This window comes from Cebidichthys violaceus, unplaced genomic scaffold (assembly GCF_023349555.1).
Source record: "Cebidichthys violaceus isolate CVI_PGR_0920_01 unplaced genomic scaffold, fCebVio1.0.p SCAF_27, whole genome shotgun sequence".
Classification (NCBI taxonomy): domain Eukaryota; kingdom Metazoa; phylum Chordata; class Actinopteri; order Perciformes; family Stichaeidae; genus Cebidichthys; species Cebidichthys violaceus.
The window spans coordinates 966739-985865 of record NW_027176450.1 but is presented as its reverse complement, the minus strand read 5'-3'; the positions used below and the strand labels follow the sequence as shown (position 1 = coordinate 985865).

At 40.8% G+C, this 19127-nt stretch overlaps 1 protein-coding gene across 7 annotated transcripts in view; it reads left to right on the top strand.

Moving 5' to 3' along the window:
- The window catches only part of LOC137880221 (vacuole membrane protein 1-like), a 57680-nt gene that overhangs the window by 1754 nt on the left and 36799 nt on the right, over positions 1-19127 (top strand). For 3 of the 7 annotated variants that reach the window (XM_068721445.1, XM_068721447.1, XM_068721448.1), the window contains exons 2-5: positions 64-163; positions 343-481; positions 5010-5100; positions 6828-6938. In XM_068721445.1, coding sequence (XP_068577546.1) covers positions 85-163; positions 343-481; positions 5010-5100; positions 6828-6938 — 420 coding nt within the window. In that variant the 5' untranslated portion in view covers positions 64-84. Of the gene's footprint in view, positions 1-60; positions 164-342; positions 482-1713; positions 1889-5009; positions 5101-6563; positions 6589-6827; positions 6939-19127 lie in introns of those variants that run through there. The other 4 variants (XM_068721446.1, XM_068721449.1, XM_068721450.1 and 1 more) reach the window with 4 other exon arrangements.

Sequence of the window (19127 nt, the reverse complement as noted above, 5' to 3'; positions counted from 1 at the left end):
ACGAGCAGTGTGCTGTGCGATGTGTGAGACTCTGTGCTGAAGGCCCATCTCTTCTCTCAGCAGGACTCCTTCCTGGTGAATGAGATGGCAGAGTGCGAGGCCGAAGGTGAACTCCCCCAGAGGCGTCTTGGTGTCAAGGAACAGCACAATGGAGAGCTGACTGGTAAAGACAAAAGACGTCTAAAATACAGCTGAGAAATAGATCAAACCCGCGCTTAAATATACTTATATTATCAGTGGATCAGTATTAAAATGCCTCTGTAAAGATGTAAATGTTCTTTTGTTGTGTATGCGTGATTGTTATTTGTGTGTGCACTTGCAATACCCACGCTGTGCGGCTAGACTCGGACCTGTCTGTGGATGAGAAGAAACAGAGGGACAGGGAGGAGCATGAAACTCTGGTGTTATGGAAGAAACCTCTGCTCACACTCCACTACTTCACCCTGGAACTGCTCGACACCTTAAAAGAGTGGCTATGGAGGTGAGACCAAGGGTGGGAGGCTACCTCACCCAAAAGCAATCCTGATTGCAGAATTGCACCTGAGGTGCTCCTTCTATTTTCCATGTCAGGAATGAATGCATTTGGTCAATAAAAGTTTAACCCCAGAGAGAGAGAGAGAGAGAGAGAGAGAGAGAGAGAGAGAGAGAGAGAGAGAGAGAGAGAGAGAGAGAGAGAGAGAGAGAGAGAGAGAGAGAGAGAGAGAGAGAGAGAGAGAGAGAGAGAGAGAGAGAGAGAGAGAGAGAGAGAGAGAGAGAGAGAGAGAGAACCTTATTGATGCTTGCACAAAAAACTATTTTGTGAGATAACGAGGTAATTATTTGACACTCAGGAGATGGCTTACGAGCTGTTTGGAGAAATTCAATATATAGTTAATGCATGTAGGAAAAAAAAGCAGATGAAAGGTTTTTGGTTTGACTGCCTTCTAAACTTAGATGCTGGTTTGCCTGAGAAAGCATCATATAAATAATGATTTTCATTCATGCGTTGATGCCACTAGTGCCGACAACAGCTAAGCAGTGTTTATATGATGTCAGTTTTATTTATAGAGGTGCTAGTGCTGCTTGTCAATCTAAAGAGGAAAAAAAAAATGTTATAATGGTTGTGAAAGAAAAAAATAGCTATCATACACTCGCCACAATCTCAACCTCACACACACACACACACACGCACACGCACACGCACAAGCACAAACACATGTATAGAAACAGACAGGAGGTGACCTTGATTGTCTCCATGCTATCAACCCAGAAGGCCTTCTCTGTCGTAGTTTAGTCTTCAGTCAGATGCTTCATGGAGCCTATAATGCAGCACTAAGGATCTGCTTTTTTTTTTTCACCCCCTCATAACTTTTAAACTTTACTGCGGGTAGAGCTGGCAGGGGTCTTTCCACCTCACAAACTGATGCCACCTCTCTCACAAAAGCAACAGCATCACACCAGACTAGATCAGAGTTTGCTTTGATGACAAATTCCCCACGCTGCACAACATGTCTTTTACACACCTAATAATCTTTGTTGACACAGAGGGCCTAGAAGAAGGTCAGAGTGTACGCTCAGGGAGGCCTATGTGGTTAAGTGTGTGAGGACGTGTTTATTTTCTAAACTACAAGAGGATGTGGTGAGCCGCAAGCACCATGAGCAGTGTTCTGACTGAGAGAAGCTGCTGCTCACCAACACTCAACACACATGGTGTTGTAACTGCTGCAGGGGGGTGTACACGGGAACCCGTTAGGACGAGCGCACAGGGAGGTTTATCTTGAACGTCGATAGAAGTGGTTTGTAATTTCTAGCATATGCAGAGGTTCGCAATCAGGCATGATGAGACGAGGGGTGTGTGAAGGTGGCCTCGAGCCCACTCACTTTTGACGTACTGCCGCTCAGCACACCGGTAAGTTAATTAATGAGGGAACAATTCTGAATTATCAGCTAGCTAACGTTTTCTAACCGTATTTAACGCTACCTTACATAGCCTGAGGACAGTCATTAGCCAAAATACAATAAGGCTAATGGCAAACAAGTAGTTAACCTAGAAGTCCCCAATTCCAAAGTCTGCAATAAAGGACCGTTACATACGAAATGTTAGCAGAATTAGGAAACACAAGTACTTCAGAGTTGTAACCTAACGTGACTTAGGCAAAGTTACAGTTGCGTTAGTTTAAATGTATCGTTAGCTAGTTACTATAATGTTAAATGTAGTTAACGATAGCTACGTACTTAGTGTCATTTACTTTAGCCACTCCTAGCTATAACTTAGTAATGTTACAACAATATTGAAATTAGTTACACAACACAGCAGATATATTAATTTGCTAACTTTATTCAACTTGTCTTAAGTTCATTTGACCCCACTCTCAACCATCACGGTTCAAGTGCATTATTTATTTTTCATACCTGACCACCTCTGCTAACAGCTAGCTAGGATGTGCCTCTTTAAATACACTGTAATAGTGAGGTTAGCATAAAAGTAATGGCTCTCTTGAGTTTCCAGTTATTTCTACAACTCTGATTTTTCTCTGATAGAGTGATTGGAACAGATACTTCTTTGTCACAAAAAACATTCATGAAGTTTGGTTCTTTCATGACTTTATTATGGGTTAACAGAAAAAGTGACAAAATCTGCTGGGTCAAAAATATACATACAGCAACATGAATTAGCAATTTTAGTGACTTAGAAAGTTGTGTCAATGAAATGAGCTTCATAGCATGGCCTCTTAACTTCTTGTGAGTGATTATGAGTGACTACAGCTGGTGACTTCTCTGAGGCTATTTAAATAGGGCTCATTGGATACAAACGCCCACAAACGCTACAATGGGAAAGTCAAAGGAGCTCAGCATGGATCTGAAAAAGCGAATCATTGACTTGAACAAGTCAGGAAAGTCACTTGGAGCCATTTCAAAGCAGCTGCAGGTCCCAAGAGCAACAGTGCAAACAATTGTTTGTAAGTATAAAGTGCATGGCACTGTTTTGTCACTGCCACGATCAGGAAGAAAACGCAAGCTATCACCTGCTGCTGAGAGAAAATTGGTCAGGAGGGTGAAGAGTCAACCGAGAACCACCAAAAAGCAGATCTGCCAAGAATTAGAAGCTGCTGGAACACAGGTGTCAGTGTCCACAGTCAAGCGTGTTTTGCATCTCCATGGACTGAGAGGCTGCCGTGCAAGAAGGAAGCCCTTGCTCCAAAAGCGGCACCTTAAGGCTCGACTGAAGTTTGCTGCTGATCACATGGACAAAGATAAGACCTTCTGGAGGAAAGTTCTGTGGTCAGATGAAACAAAAATCGAGCTGTTTGGCCACAATGCCCAGCAATATGTTTGGAGGAGAAAAGGTGAGGCCTTTAACCCCAAGAACACCATGCCTACCGTCAAGCACGGTGATGGTAGTATTATGCTGTGGGGCTGTTTTGCTGCCAATGGAACTGGTGCTTTACAGAGAGTAAATGGGATAATGAAGAAGGAGGATTACCTTCAAATTCTTCAAGATAACCTAAAATCATCAGCCCGAAGGTTGGGTCTTGGGCGCAGTTGGGTGTTCCAACAGGACAATGACCCCAAACACACATCAAAAGTGGTAATGGAATGGCTAAATCAGGCTAGAATTAGGGTTTTAGAATGGCCTTCCCAAAGTCCTGACTTAAATCCCATTGAGAACATGTGGACAATGCTGAAGAAACAAGTCCATGTCAGAAAGCCAACAAATTTAACTGAACTGCACCAATTCTGTCAAGAGGAGTGGTCAAAGATTCAACGAGAAGCTTGCCAGAAGCTTGTGGATGGCTACCAAAAGCTCCTAATTGAAGTGAAAATGGCCAAGGGACATGTAACCAAATATTAGCACTGCTGTATGTATATTTTTGACCCAGCAGATTTGATCACTTTTTCTGTTAACCCATAATAAAGTCATGAAAGAACCAAACTTCATGAATGTTTTTTGTGACAAAGAAGTATCTGTTCCAATCACTCTATCAGAGAAAAATCAGAGTTGTAGAAATAACTGGAAACTCAAGAGAGCCATGACATTATGTTCTTTACAAGTGTATGTAAACTTTTGACCACAACTGTATATATAGATATCTATATATATATATATATCTATCAATTCCCTTTTTCTTCAGTTTTTCTTCAAAAGGCTCACTTTGAAATTTGTGCAGTAAAACATAATCCATATTGTTCATAGTGATCCCAGTTACCATAGTCTTTCAGAAGTGCCCTACGGTTTTCTCAAGTCAGAATTGGAATCGGAACCATTTATTGCCAAGGTATGTTGCACATACAAGGAATTTGACATGACGGGTGGTGCTTAACATTAAATAATCAACACAGTGCAGAAACTAGAAACATTAAAATCTACAGTAAAATATAATAAAGTGAAATATAAAATAAAATGCACAAACGAACAGATAACGGGACTATAAACAAGTGAGATGTACAGTAAGTGCAATGTAAAAGTGTTGAGCATATAAGTAAGAAACCTAGAGGGGATGTGCAGGGGAGTCACCGGTAGGAAATTGTCCTGGGGATGTCAGAGTCAGTCCCGGGCTTTGTGGATGAGCCCAATGTATTAATCCAAAATTATATTAATTTCAAAATGACTGAGTACAGGCTATTTTTTGTTGCCAGCAGGTGGAGCTTTGCCCTATTGCCCAATGTGACCCATTGCCTCTAAGTGTATTTCCCACATGACTATTATTGATTATTATATTATGCTATTGGACATGCCGCTTCTGTTTGTGAAGCCTATAATTGTAGCGTCTTGATTAGATTTTAGCGGATGTTTCTTCCCCCAAAGTTTAAATAGAAGTGATGTCCATTCTCGTTCAAATAATTCCTTTCCATTCACTGATCCTACCTCACTCATGCTTCTAATGATTCCTCATCTTTTTTCATCGGCCCTCCCACTTTGGCCTCCATACTCACCATCTTTCTCCCGGTCTTGTCTACCATTCACCTCTGCACGTTCACATTTTAACCCATTGTTTTCCACCTGCATTTTCTTCTTCTCCTTCACCCAGGCTCTGGCAGCAAAGACAGACTGTGTTTGGCCTGCTGATCCTGCTTATCCTCCTCTCCATTGTCTACTGTATTGAAGGAACTCACCAGAAGGTGACTGAATACTGTAAATATTTTCCAGAGTACATTATAACCTTACTTTGGGTGCTGTTGAGGGTCACCATCTGAACTCAGGTCTTCCAGCTTGTTAGGCTGACATAAATCATAAAGTCTAGGTCTCTATCAGGGAGGGTATGTTTTAATAAATTTTTCTTTCTGTGCTGGTTGCTTGCCTTATAGTGACACAGTGCATGTTACAGTTTCCTCCCTGTTTTTTACCACCATAAGACTAATTGCAATATACACATACTTGGGACAACTGTAGCTCTGGGCGCTGAGCGGGTGTCTGTTAATTGAAGGGTTTGTGAATTGATCCCTGGTTCCTCCTGTCCACAGGTTGAAGTGTCCTTTAGCAAGGCACTTAAGCAGCAACAGCACTACTAAAGTTTAAAAGTGATAGTTAATGCAGTTAATTTACTGTTTATTTAGGTCCTATATAGGGACTATTGATTGATTACAGTGCATCCGGAAAGTATTCACAGCGCTTCACTTTTTCCACATTTTGTTTTGTTACAGCCTTATTCCAAAATAGATTAAATTAATTTCTTTCCTCAAAATTCTACACACAATACCCCATAATGATAACGTGAAAAAAGTTTGTTTGAAATTTTTGCTAATCTATTAAAAATAAAAAACGAAGAAAATCGCATGTACATTAGTAAGTATTCGGATGCACTGTATCAGCTCAGATAACTGATTGGGATTCGCACTGCAGGAACACAAGTTCATATGAGAGGATATTTTCATGAACATCCTCTCTAACAAGTGTGTGCCTGTGTGAGTGTGCCTACATCATGTTAGTTTAATTATTAACTTCCTGCAAAGCCCAGTTGTACCTGCTAATCTTTTATGTCCATAGGGCAAACTACTGCAGCTGTGGCTGTAAACAACAGCTACAGATCTGACTAAAACCCTTCCACTTTCTTATTTTTCCACTTTTTGTATATTTCCTTACATGTGCTGTATTATTTTGAAACCCTTTGCCATAAAACGTTTTTCAATGTTATTAAAAGAGCCTCAGAAGTTGTGTAATCAGTTCTCAAAAACTAGACTACACATAGCTGTCACTGCACTTCCCAGCAAAGAGGGGCAGTATGTGGTGTTTTTGTTTTGCTGGGTTTCCTGGGAAATGGAGTCTTCGGTCAGAGCCTCCCCCGATCCCCACCACCCCTCAGTCCCCTCCCTTCTTCCCGTAATCTACGCACTCCATGCTTCCTCCTGAAAATGACCTGCCTTGGCTCGAGGGAGGAGGTGTAAACCGAGTGATAGATGGAGTGATAGTGGCGGTTGTACTGGAGGAAGAATAGCATAAAGAAAGAAAGAGAGAGAGATAGAGAGATCTTGGCTTGCCTTACTTTACTAGTTGTGTAAGAGCTGGCTGTCACCAAAAAGAATAATGGTGCTGTTCTTCTGTCAGCGTGCTGAACACTCCTACCCTACGGCTCTGTCCTCTAAACTCAACAACAACCTCTGTCTCTAAAGGTCTCTCTCTCTCACTCTCTTCTTCTCCCTCTCTTTCTCTACCACTCACTTGCCCTCACCCACCCTTTTAAGTGCCCTCTGTTCTCTGTTTTGCACACTTTCACTCTTGTACCTTCTCTCACTCTCATCTCTTCCCCTCCCCTCTTCTTTCTGTGCCCCCCTCCCACTTGTTTTCCTCACACTCTGTGCATGTGTCTCTGCCATGTGGTTAACCGTCCCTCTTTCTGGCCTCTGTGCAGTATGTGCGCTACATGGAGAAGAAGACGCTGTGGTGCGCCTACTGGGTCGGCCTGGGCATCCTCTCCTCGGTGGGTCTTGGCACCGGCCTGCACACCTTCCTTCTTTACCTGGTAAGACAATGTTTTCTGTGACTCCATGACAAGTTCCCTTCCACTTTCACAGTGCAGTTATTTACCTGCCTGTGCATGTTTATGACGGTGCTGGAACTCAAACACAGTGGATGGTGGTGGTGCAATGACGCAGGTCTCAAAAGGCTGTGTTTATGCTGTTGTTGGGTTGTTGCTAAGGCTTTAATAAGAGCATCGTTGAAAGCTTTTGGAGGCTCCTTTGGCATTTGCACATGCATACGTGAGTTAGTATGGGTTTGTGAGTGTGTGCATTTCAGAGTGGGGCGGAGATGAATAGATGCTGTGGTAGTCACACTGTTTTGACAGACAGTCTAGGAACAATCGCACTCACTAACCCCTCTGACTGAGTGCACATGAGGATAAAAACAACCCCCCCCTCTCTGAGTTCTTTCTCCTTCCTTTCTCCCTGCTCTCCTGCTCCCCACTGTGTTGCTCACTCTCCATTTCTCTTACACTCAATCCCCTTACTCCTTCTCCTTTTAATGTTCTTCCTCTGCATACAGTCCCACTTTTACTCCCCCCTTTCCTTCCCCCTTCCTCTTTTCTGTTTTTACCCAAACTCTTCTCTGCCTCTGAGTGTTGTTGCTCCGTTTCGAGCGTGGGGAGGTGTTGGGTCTCTACTGCTGATCAGATCAGGGTCCCAAAACATCTGCTAGTCTTCACTGCTCTCAGTCCATCTGTCATCAGGGAGTCCACTGTAGCACTTGTATGCCCTTGCCCAGCGGAGCTGAACTGGAAACTGTGAAGTGCGTGTCCTCTATTCTGCTATTTTTTTAAAAGCCAAACTATGTTGCTCCCAAATGTAATTTGAGAGTTTTTTGCTACTCTCCCTTAGTGACCCAGCTCACTTTTTCATGAGGTTTTAGTGTAAGATATCGCCATCTAGTGAGCATGGCTGCTACTGCAGCTTGTGGTGTCATTGGGTTCATGACAGAACTTGGTGCTCTTTGCTGGAACTGCTTTTGTGCATTTTTTATAGAGTTGGACTGATATGGCTTTTTAAAGGCCGATACTGGGGCAGATATTTTGGATTTTAACTATTGATAGGCTACATGATGTTTTGGTGTGGATATTCAAAAAAATGTTTTTCAAAATGTTATGTTATATGCCTCTGGATATGAAGAATCTCACTTTTAAGTATTATGTGTTTCCCACAGAATGGACTTCTGAAACTGCATTAAGCAAATTAAACGTTACAGCCTTTTACAGACTGACAAACAATAATCTGTTGATGACATTACAACTTGTCCACACCGGAACAAAAGATGAATACATTTTTAAATAGTCTGTGGTCAGTGACTACCATTAATTACTTTCAAGATGTTAAAGGCATCGGCTGATTTTCATTTTTTAGATAAAAGTGTAGCCTATTATTGGCCTTATGTATAACTCTAACTATATTTGTTTTTATGTAAAGAACCCTGTCTGATCGAGTATCTAAATCCTCTCTTCAACTCTGAGCTCAAACCACAAGTAAGAAGCACAGAGCTGACCTCAGAGAATTCTAATTACACATCATCTTTTTTGTTGATGCTTTGAGATTTTGCAGTGATGTTGTTCATTTCTGGGTTCTGACAGATATTTTTGATTTCTGACAAAAATAGTTTTTAGAATTTCTGTGGTCGGTGAACAGTGGTGAGTACCAGCAGACTTGGGTCAGTGATTGGATTAGATCACATGTAGCTTGACCTTACTGGCACTGACTTCCTTCCTGTCCATAGGACTTAATAATATGCTAGAAATGAGAACTAAAGTGGGCCTCGATGTTTACCAGCTTTTGACTTTGATTTACCCTCATGTCGACATTTGGAAACAACACCACCACTGTTACTCTGTAATTGGCGTACAAGTGAACCAGTAGAGATATACTCCAGCTCAGGGGAGAAGAGGCACAATTAACTTTTATTTCACAGCTTCTCATCCAGTTCATAATTTGGTGAAACACTTTCATTGCATTTTCCTGATTGTACAATCTGGAAAATAAATTAAACAATTTCTTGACTGGCAGAAAATGAACGGCAACCATTTTGATAATCAGTTCATTATTAAACATTGATAAAGTTGGTTTAAGCAAAAATGTCTTGTTCTTCATTGAAAGTAAACAGACTTCCTTGTAGTTTTGGACTGTTGGTCGGACAAAACAAGACATCCGAGGAGGTCACCCTGGGCTCTTGTGATAGACATTTTTCAATTTTATTTTACAGACCAAACGAATAATCAAGAAAATAATCTGTAACTAAAAAGGTGATGACAATCATTGTTATTTGCAGTCATTCCTGATTATCTTTGTTCACCATAATAATCTTTCACTGCACCTGGTGTTTGTAACTGAGCCGGTTCATTACTATTAACAGTCAGTAGAGGGTGCCAGTGGTTTTAAAATGTTGATAAACCAGAAGAATTAAGAGCAGACTTGAATTGAAATACTTCCACATGTAGTATCATTCAATTAATACAAAGTATCAATATTTGTATTCACATAAAGGCTACAGCTGAAGATACATGTATTGTCTCTATGGCAAATGAAAATTAAAGAGACTCCAATATATCAGATTAATGATGAGCATAGTGAACCATAAAACTACTAACACACATTTCACTGTACATTACATCATAAGCTCTTTTTCTGTAATTCCCACCTTTTTGTAAGATGTAGAAAGATGTGAATACTACCACGTCTAATAACCATCAAGGTCCTCTGTAGTGCTTTCTTTACCTGATATAACATGTGACTCTGTGTTGTCATATGACCTCACCTACCTTTCTAGTTGTCATCATGTGTCCCAAACCTTTTTCCTGACTTCTTTAAAGAACATAACTACTAGATTGAAGCAATTTTTAATTTCCTCCAGTTTCAGTAAATGTGTGGTCACATTTTTCTCTGCCCAACACAGTGTTGACTTCATTCAATTGGGCAATGCTACACGCAAGGTTTCTTTTTAACGTCTGAGAGACTGATGTGACAATCTGTTACCGCTAACAGGTGTTTTGTTGGAAATAAATGACCACACACGTTGACATATTAACAGCACACATCCTTAGTGGTTGGCGGGACCAAGCTGTGAACATTGTATTGTGAGAGTACTGCAGAGCCACCAGCAGAGGGCAGAGGGCAGAGCCAGTAACATACAAACCATCCCAGTCAATGAAACCAGAGCAGAAGTGGCAGCTCTCCTGTTAACTGACGGGCAATTTCTGCCCTGTCTCTACTGTCTGTGTCTTTGTCCCGCTGAGACTGCCGGAGGTCATTGAAGACAGACGGGACTGGCTATTGGAGAAAGATAAATCCCTGCAACTCAGGCGTGGAGAAGAAGACAAAAAAAAGCACACTTCTTGGCACACCATGAAGTGTATTTTATCCAGCTGCTCTGAGGGAGGAGGTCGTGGGTGGGTGCTTAGAATACAGACCATGAAAATAATAAAATCATGCAGGAGCACTGGAGCGATCTGATTTCTGGGTTGTAGAGGAGAGGATCAGTACACACACTGAGAGTCTTGCACCTGCGCATGTATCTGTCATAATGATTGTGAAGATCGCAATTATGAGTGGCAATGGCTTTCATCCCCACTTAAGTTTTTAAGTATTGGTTTTCTAGTGACAACTAGTGTCACTGCCCTCTATAAATCCTCTTTTCACTGAGATGGGGTTAGCGATGAGTGTAACTCTTGAAAGCTTGGGAATGCTGTAAATATTTTAGAAGAGAGCTCATCTGAGTCATCCACCATTAAATTACTTTCAGTAATGGCTGTTGCCATTAAGTCATTATGGGCAGCATGATAATTGTTGTGCTCAACGTTAAATCAACAGCAACAAAGAATTAAAGTCATTATAATAGAAGTTGCTGTTTACATAATAACAACTAGGGTAGTCTGGTTTTCTCTCCGTCCTGGCTTTGAGCTGTTTTTTGAGTGAGAGGTGTACATGTTGTGTCTCTCTGGGAGCATGAATTTTAGCAGCCACTGGGGAAAAAACAAAAGCAATTCTATAAGATTACAAACCTTGTTTGTAGTGTGTTTATAACTCGTGATTTACAGTGCCCTGTCTTTCAAAAAATCAACCAAACCAGTGGCTTATCTAAATAGTGGAACATGCCATAGTTTTCTCTATTCAGTTTCTTTTAGGTTTACTAAATTATAGGTTGCAGAGGAGGTTTGTGTAGAATATACAGATTTCCCCCAGCAAACCCCCTAAAATTAAATTTTGGCTGTTGACAATTACCAGGTGCACAGCTTTAATCAGCCCCAACTATCGCTGTAAGTGCTGAGCGGGTTGGAGTGTGTAGCTTTCCAACACTGTCCCTGCATTGTTGTTAATATCACACTCACACACGCTGCTGCTCAGGTTCTTAAAGTTCTCCCGCTCATATGCCGTTACACAGTTAAGTGCAGTCCGCCCACACACTCACAGTCTGACAAGAACATGTGGGTGAGGGAAACTCGGTCATGGCATGGCATGGTATTGGACAAAGGGCTGGTGTGTGTGTGTGTGTGTGTGTGTGTGTGTTGGGAACACTACCCCTCGCTCACCTGACCATTGTGTGGCTTTTACAGTGACGAGCCTTGCTGCAACCCCAGAAGCAAACAATGGGGCACCGTCACGTTTACATAAACAGAAACCTAGTTGCTTTGTTTGAGTTGTGACTCACACAGTCGTGCTTGTCGGTGTGACCTGTACTAAATTTTCCACTACTCATAAGGGTCACCTGACAAGTGTTGATTAGAGAGCTGTTTATGACCGCAAAGCTGATAATGCTCCAGGTCGGCTCTTCAGAAAGTGTTGAATTTACTCTGATAGGTGTGGATTTACTGTATATATACACATATTATTCCTTCAGAATTTCTGTGACAAACATGACTCAACATAGCAAAGTCACTCCTCTGTTCACCAAAGGGAGAATTGATACCTTGCATACATGTTACCTGGTTCATGAGTGACACATCAGGATTATGTTCAGTTTCTTTGAAAAGCTCCTCTTGAGTCACCACTGGCGGGCAGTAACCGATCTCTCGCTTGAACTTAAACACCTCTTAAATTCAATCTGTAGCCATTCTTTTTTAACTACATCTAGATAGTGTGTCAGAACTTTATTGCTTGGATTTGATGCTCCCACTACTGAATGGGCAATATTACTTATGTACCATGAAGATACGTTGGTGGGGAATTTTACACTAGTAAGTTATGGATCTGCAGCTGCTTGTGAAGGGACTCTAACTCTGGGTTTTATTTAATTTTTTTATTAAAGCGTTATTTTGCCAAAATAATTCCATGGAGATTTTGAATCCCATTTATAAGGGGGGTCTTGGCCATAAGGGCAGAGTAAAAGTTTCACACAAGCACCACATAAAAACACAAATAACGGCAAGTTACATCAACCAAAGAATTGAGTCATGAATCATTCAGTGTCAGGACAAGAACATTCAGTGGTCAGATTATCCTTTGTCTCTGTATCTCACACCAAGATGAGGGTCCAAAAACATTTAAAGTGCTTTCACCGAAAACTGTGCGGGTTCTATGAATGACATACTTAATTTGTCTGCATGATTGGAGGTTGTACTAATGTTTAATTCTAAGGTTGTAGAAGGAAGACAAACCAACTCTTTCATACAAACTGCAATGATGTGTGCGGAAACCCGAATCAGAGACAAATTGTAACGCAGCATGATACACTGAATCTAACTTTGTCAAGGGAGATGGACTTGCATGCATATATAAAATACTACCACAGTCAATTGCCGACAGAAGTGTCACATGAATAAGTTTTTTCCTTGCAGCAAAAGAAAAACAGCATTTGTGTCCATAGTAGAAACCTTAAAGACTATGAAGATAGATTTGTGTCTTTATTATGCAAACAAAAAAATATGTTTTGAAAGCAAATTTCTCGCACTGCAATCAAAAATCAAGTTTGTAAGTGAAAATATATAAACTGAGAATAAATTATTTGTTAGTTTTGCTTATGAAACTATAATTTTTGGTTGCAAAACAAAAACCTTTGCTTTCAAAACCAAAAGCTACGGTTTCAAAACCAAAACCAAAACGTAAAGCTACGAGTTGAGTTTGGACGTAGTGGGCGGGGCATACGCTGCTGAATGAGCCAGGAGTTTCTATTGGTGGGTTTGACTTACGTTACATGCACGCAGAAAGTGAAGCTTCATGTCAACAACACCTCATGTCGTTCTTTAAAAAAAGAGACTCTACGACACTAACAACATGAAAACAAAGTGAAGTGCTAACAGAGCAATATAATGTCAACTTACCTCCATGATATGCCGCTCATCACAGTAACCTCTACAGTGGAAGTAGATGCCGGGATCCAAGTCGAACCCACCAATAGAAACTCCTGGCTCATTCAACAGCGTATGCCCCGCCCACTACGTCCAAACTAAACTCGTAGCTTTACGTTTTGGTTTTGAAACCGTAACTTTTGGTTTTGAAAGCAAAGGTTTTTGTTTTCATAAGCAAAACTAACAAATAATTTATTCTCAGTTTATATATTTTCACTTACAAACTTGATTTTTGATTGCAGTGCGAGAAATTTGCTTTCAAAACATATTTTTTTGTTTGTGTAATAAAGACACAAATCTACCTTCATAAAAGACACTATATGATGTTTAAAAGACAGATTGTCTTCTAGGAAAACAAAGTCCAGGTATGTGTAAATTGAGACTTGTTTAATCACCTTATTTTTTACAATGAAAATCTGATGCCCATCATCACACCAAAAAACAAAACGAGGATAAATAACAGCACAAATGCTTTCATCTATGACTTCTAAGTAATTCATCTTCTTCCTCATAAGGCTGGAGACATGGGGGGGGTTTCTAATGGTATCTAAATCTGAGCTGTCACACCTCAGCCATCCAAGGCATGCGTCTGTCTGTCTCTGTCTTGGAGGCCCCAGGAGTCCTGTTTAAACCAAGTACAATAACCATTTGCTCTGATAGACATTCACTCACACACACACACACACACACACACACACACACACACACACACACACACACACACACAGCCCACAGGAAACAAATCGCGGGCCAAAGTGGGCTTAGTGTGTAGCCAGTCTGGAATGGCACCAACAACTCTGCCAGAACAAGCCAAACCTGACCAGATCAAACCAGAGTGATCCTGGCAGACTGCAAGTGTTAAGGTTAAGGTCACACAAGGCTTTTCTGTTCCCCGTCACACCATCACACACCCTCAGGTGGGTCTGTGTAGCTGCTTTAGGCCCCTTATGATCATGCCTGACTTTCTATGGGGACCAACATTTTGTTTCCCTGCATATTGGAGTGTTTTTAAGTTCATTCAGAAATGTGTTCTTTGCCACCTACACATTTGAACTGGTAGTTTCCTGTTCAGATAAGGTTACCAGAAGAAAAGATTAACTGGCTGTGAGAACATGTTTTATCGGTAATTACTCAAATTTGAACTCTTACCCAGTTAATTCATTGCAAATAAACACAACATGGTTCAATTTAGTTTAACATTCAACATGTGTACAGTGAGGTTATCAAATTTGCCACTGTAAGTCCCGAACTTGTACGATAAGTATAAAGTCAGTTTCAAATATTTTGGATCAAAATGGAAGTGTTATCTTTCGAGTGTCTAATCCATTGCTCAGTGGGGGGTCAGATTGTATCTGCCAGTCAGGGGGAGGTTTCTGAACATGGAGTCATATGGTGAAACCACATGGATAAATCACTGGGACCCTCAAACCTCCAGCATTGTGTGTGTGTGTGTGTGTGTGTGTGTGTGTGTGTGTGTGTGTGTGTGGTTTCTTACCACCCACTTCTAAACACCCCCACCCCTCCTCTCTGTCTCTGCTCCATCACTGGTCTAAGTCTTGCGTCCTCTTACCTCCCTCAGAGATCCTGACCTCTTATGTTTGTCCTGCGTTGCCTCCAGCACAGTCTCCCACTGTAAGAAGCGGTTAACAGGTTATGCTAGCTGGACCATGTCTAATTAGCTTAAATGGCCCTTGACAACCACAGCGACCTGTTGATGACTGGACCGTCCTGTGGTCGTGGTCACTGAGAACTGGTCTGTTCATGGTCACCCATTAACGGCTGGTTTGAGGCTTCGGAAGCAACTACATTTGCCGCCATGAACTAACAACAGGAGTACATGCCGTGGCTAGTGACAGGGACGATTATGGACTGCATCTGCTCGGCCTCATGATTATAAACAATGAATTCGGGTTTTTACAAGTTTCCAACACATTTTTTGGTAAATTTGGTAATTTAAATGTAGCCCAATACAGATTTATATTGGGAGACCATGCAGGGACATATACCAGTGTTTTTTAAATGTATTTCTAATCTACTGCTCACACTTGGAATCTGACTGTCATGTGCCTTTTCTCCCATTGGGAATCTGACTTTTTCAGTCTAAATACAGTCAATGTAACAAATAAATGCATTAAAGTAAATGTATACTATTGTTGTAAACAATCTGATAATAAATCGTACACCAGGAACTTGGTAAAAAATCTTCAAAATTAACAGGAATTACAATTCAAGTGTAAATCTTTTTAATGCAGTAATGGCCAAAACTTAAACAGGAATTATAAATCCAGTATGTCTATATATATATATATATATATATATATATATATATATATATATATATATATATATATATATATATATATATATATATATAGACATATATATATATATATATATAGACACATATATATATATATAGACATATATATATATATATATATATATATCACGTTGAACAATTAAAGACTATTATAAGAATTTCTGAATCTTAACATTCTGTATCACAATGGCTTGAGTCCTCTCACTTAACACTGAATTGAAAAGAAAATGTTTTAAGAATGAAGTCATCAGTGAGGTTGACATTTACTTCTGAGTCATAAGACTCGCATCTAAGATTGGATAAACAAGTTTGTGATATATCTGAAATAAAGGTTAATCAAAACTCAGCTGCTTCACACGTCGGAAGCAAACCTCACAATCAGCAATAAACCCATCATATCCCTGTATAACTAGAATTATTACATTATGGACAAAGAAATGTTGAGGTGGGAAAAACACAATATGTTCAACTTAAAGCTTGTTATTGAATGCCTACATGGTCATGCTCCTTCCCAGCTTAATTAATTTGTAACAAGGCGCCAGCACACCAGTAGAGACAAAACACAGGCCTCAATAAACTGTAACTGTGGCATTGCATTACACAAAAATTTGTTTGTGTGAAAATGTGTCACAATTGCAATGTTTTCAATAGAGGTATTTAATCATGAGCACACGTAATACCCCTGTAGACACACCTGCATTTTGCTTTTTTTTGTGGATGTATTTGTGTCCTTTTCTTTTTTCCATTAGACTTTAATTTTATTTGAACTTTTTATTTAAATATAATTGCACTGGATCCCTCGGACTAAAGGAGGTGTGAGACAGTAGCAGCAGCTATTGGCCAACCAGCTTTCACTTCCTCCTTCAGTGGGCTCACTGATGTATACTTTGCTCATGTTGTGGAACTGACAGGAAGCTCCGTCACACTCATGTGCTTTAGCAACTAGCCGTGCTCATAGCCAATCCCTGTCACTTGTCAATGATAGGAACAATTTACTGCACATAAAAAGTAATTTGTTACCAGTTTACCCCCATCATGTCAAACTCCTGAGTTCAAGAGGCCACATAGATTAATATGAATATCAAATGTAACCCAACACCTTTTTTATGCTTTCTTAAGGAGCGTGACGCTATTATTATGTTGTAACAGGGCTGATAAAGAATGGGTAGGGCTTTAGGGCCATCTGTAGTTTTCAAAAGTTGTGTGTTATTCAGTGTTACTCACCAAAAAGCAAAACAGTTTAACGAAGGTGTTGAATGCATTTCCTTATTAATAAAACATTTGCAAATCAATCAATCATTGCTTAATTTTTCCTCGCTAACATTACCAACTGTTGGAGGGCAGGATGACGCAAATCGGCGGTGGGAACTTGAATTGCATCTTCTGTGCACACATAATGCTCCTTTGCACTAATAGTGGTGAAACACTCCACAGGGTACCTTTCACTGAAGCGCCATGCAGATGGGATTAGTGTTACAGAGGGAGACAGGGAATAAAATATTCACTTTGCTCTTCTGTTGTTTTAACTTATCGTTCTGAAAAACATTTTAACCATCAAGAAATTGCAGGTCTGTAGTAGACCTTGACATTCCAAATGACTACCCATTAATATCTACCTTTTAGCTGACGTTATAACAGGCCATTTAATGAACTTTGGCTCTCCTAATGGCTTTCATATTTTTTTTAAGCAACTCTTCCTGCATTAAAAAAAACTCCACTTTGGAATACAAGGATGTCGCTCAGGACGTCAATTGAATTACAGGAGGACTAGAGAGTTAGTGATGATATGTTGTCAACACACATGCACACACACACATATACACACAGGCAGAGTCTTTATTATCAGATCCAAACTACGTGTGTTTTCCCAGATTCTGTGTGGATGTACTCACATCCAGGAGTGGGGATCACACTCATTCTGGAAGCCAGGCGTTGGTTTCTGCAGGTCGCCACAGGAATGCCAGCACTGTGCCTCCATCTTGGACCCCATCGGGTCAGAAACAGCAACTTTGTGCCCCTGTTAGCACCGATGTGTATTTTAGTGGCTTCAAACATCGTCAACATTTGGCAAATCTCAAATTAAACACAGTTAGCAATTGGAATAGTGGAATAGTTATTTTAGCGCGCGCGCTAAAATACACACACACACACACACACACACACACACACACACACACACACACAACAAACTTTCACCACTGCTTTGTTTATAGTAAACAGTAAACGGCGTAGGAGAATGAACAATGGTCTCTTTCAGACATGGAAAAAAAAACTGTGTAGTTTATATTTTTTCCCTTATATCAATCATTATCTATACCTTTTTAGGTGTGTGTGTGTGTGTGTGTGTGTGTGTGTGTGTGTGTGTGTGTGTGTGTGTGTGTGTGTGTGTGTGTGTAAGGTGAGAAGCAGTGACACAGCATAAGAGAGAGAGAGAGAGAGAGAGAGAGAGAGAGAGCGCAGGTACTCACTCGGAGTCACGCAACGCTCTCTGTTGGCAGGCTGTCTGTGTGTGTTTGGTAAACACATATTACCTGAGCTAGACTTGGAAGTTGTGAGCAAGATGAATATTGTGTTTCTTGGCCACACAAACATTCTGCTTGAGGAGTGTGTGTGTGTGTGTGTGTGTGTGTGTGTGTGTGTGTGTGTGTGTGTGTGTGTGTGTGTCAGGGCAGTGTGATCCCACTTGAGAGTCATTGGGGAGGATGTGAGGCTGGGGAGTATCCAGTCTGACTGGGTCAGTGCTGGGAGTTTCTTGACTTGTCCCTCTGGGTCACTCAAGATTTTCCAGCGATATGTCCTCTGCTTTAGTAAGAAAATGTATGTGAACAAACATCAGCAAAGATCAACATTAGCTTTTTTAAAATAATGAATGTAAATGTGACTGTGCCTGCTTACTAATACTGTTTGTATAGAAACTAATCTGTATCATCTAAAAGGAGTGGATTTTTCCTAGAGAAGACGTTGCTGTTTCCTGTTGCCTCGCATGCCACTGTCGTGCCCTTCCTTGTCCCGTTCTGTCCTGTCCTGCTTTGTCCCGTGCGGCTCCGGAAGTTATAGCCCCACCCCAGGTTTGCTGCGTTGCTTTGGTGCTACATTGCGTAATGCCAAACTGCCCCTGTGCGTCACTGGGAGCACCCATTCTTGCACACATACGTATGAGTGTAAACACATAGAATAGACAGAGTACACAGGGCCCGCTTAAATCCGTCCACTCTGTGGATCTCCTTTATTTGAAGGGATCACACGAGTGTTACTCACTTGTTTGATAATCTCCGTCCTTTCAGATCCATCTAGATCATTGTTCAGTGCGTAACATGAGTTCTTACAAATGCAAAGTTACGTGACCTTTTCTTCCTGGCCGGTTCCTGTTCAGTGTAAAACTTAATCAAACATTGTGCTTAACGTTAAAGTTATGAACCTTATTGTCATAACAAGTCGGTGTAGAACGGCCAACGGCTATTTGAACAAATAGTTCCATGTTCCTCTCAGACAACAGACTTTGATAAGTGAACTTACGCTGCAGGAATAGCTTAGTTTTCACAGGAATTGTTGTAGCTTTAAATTGAATT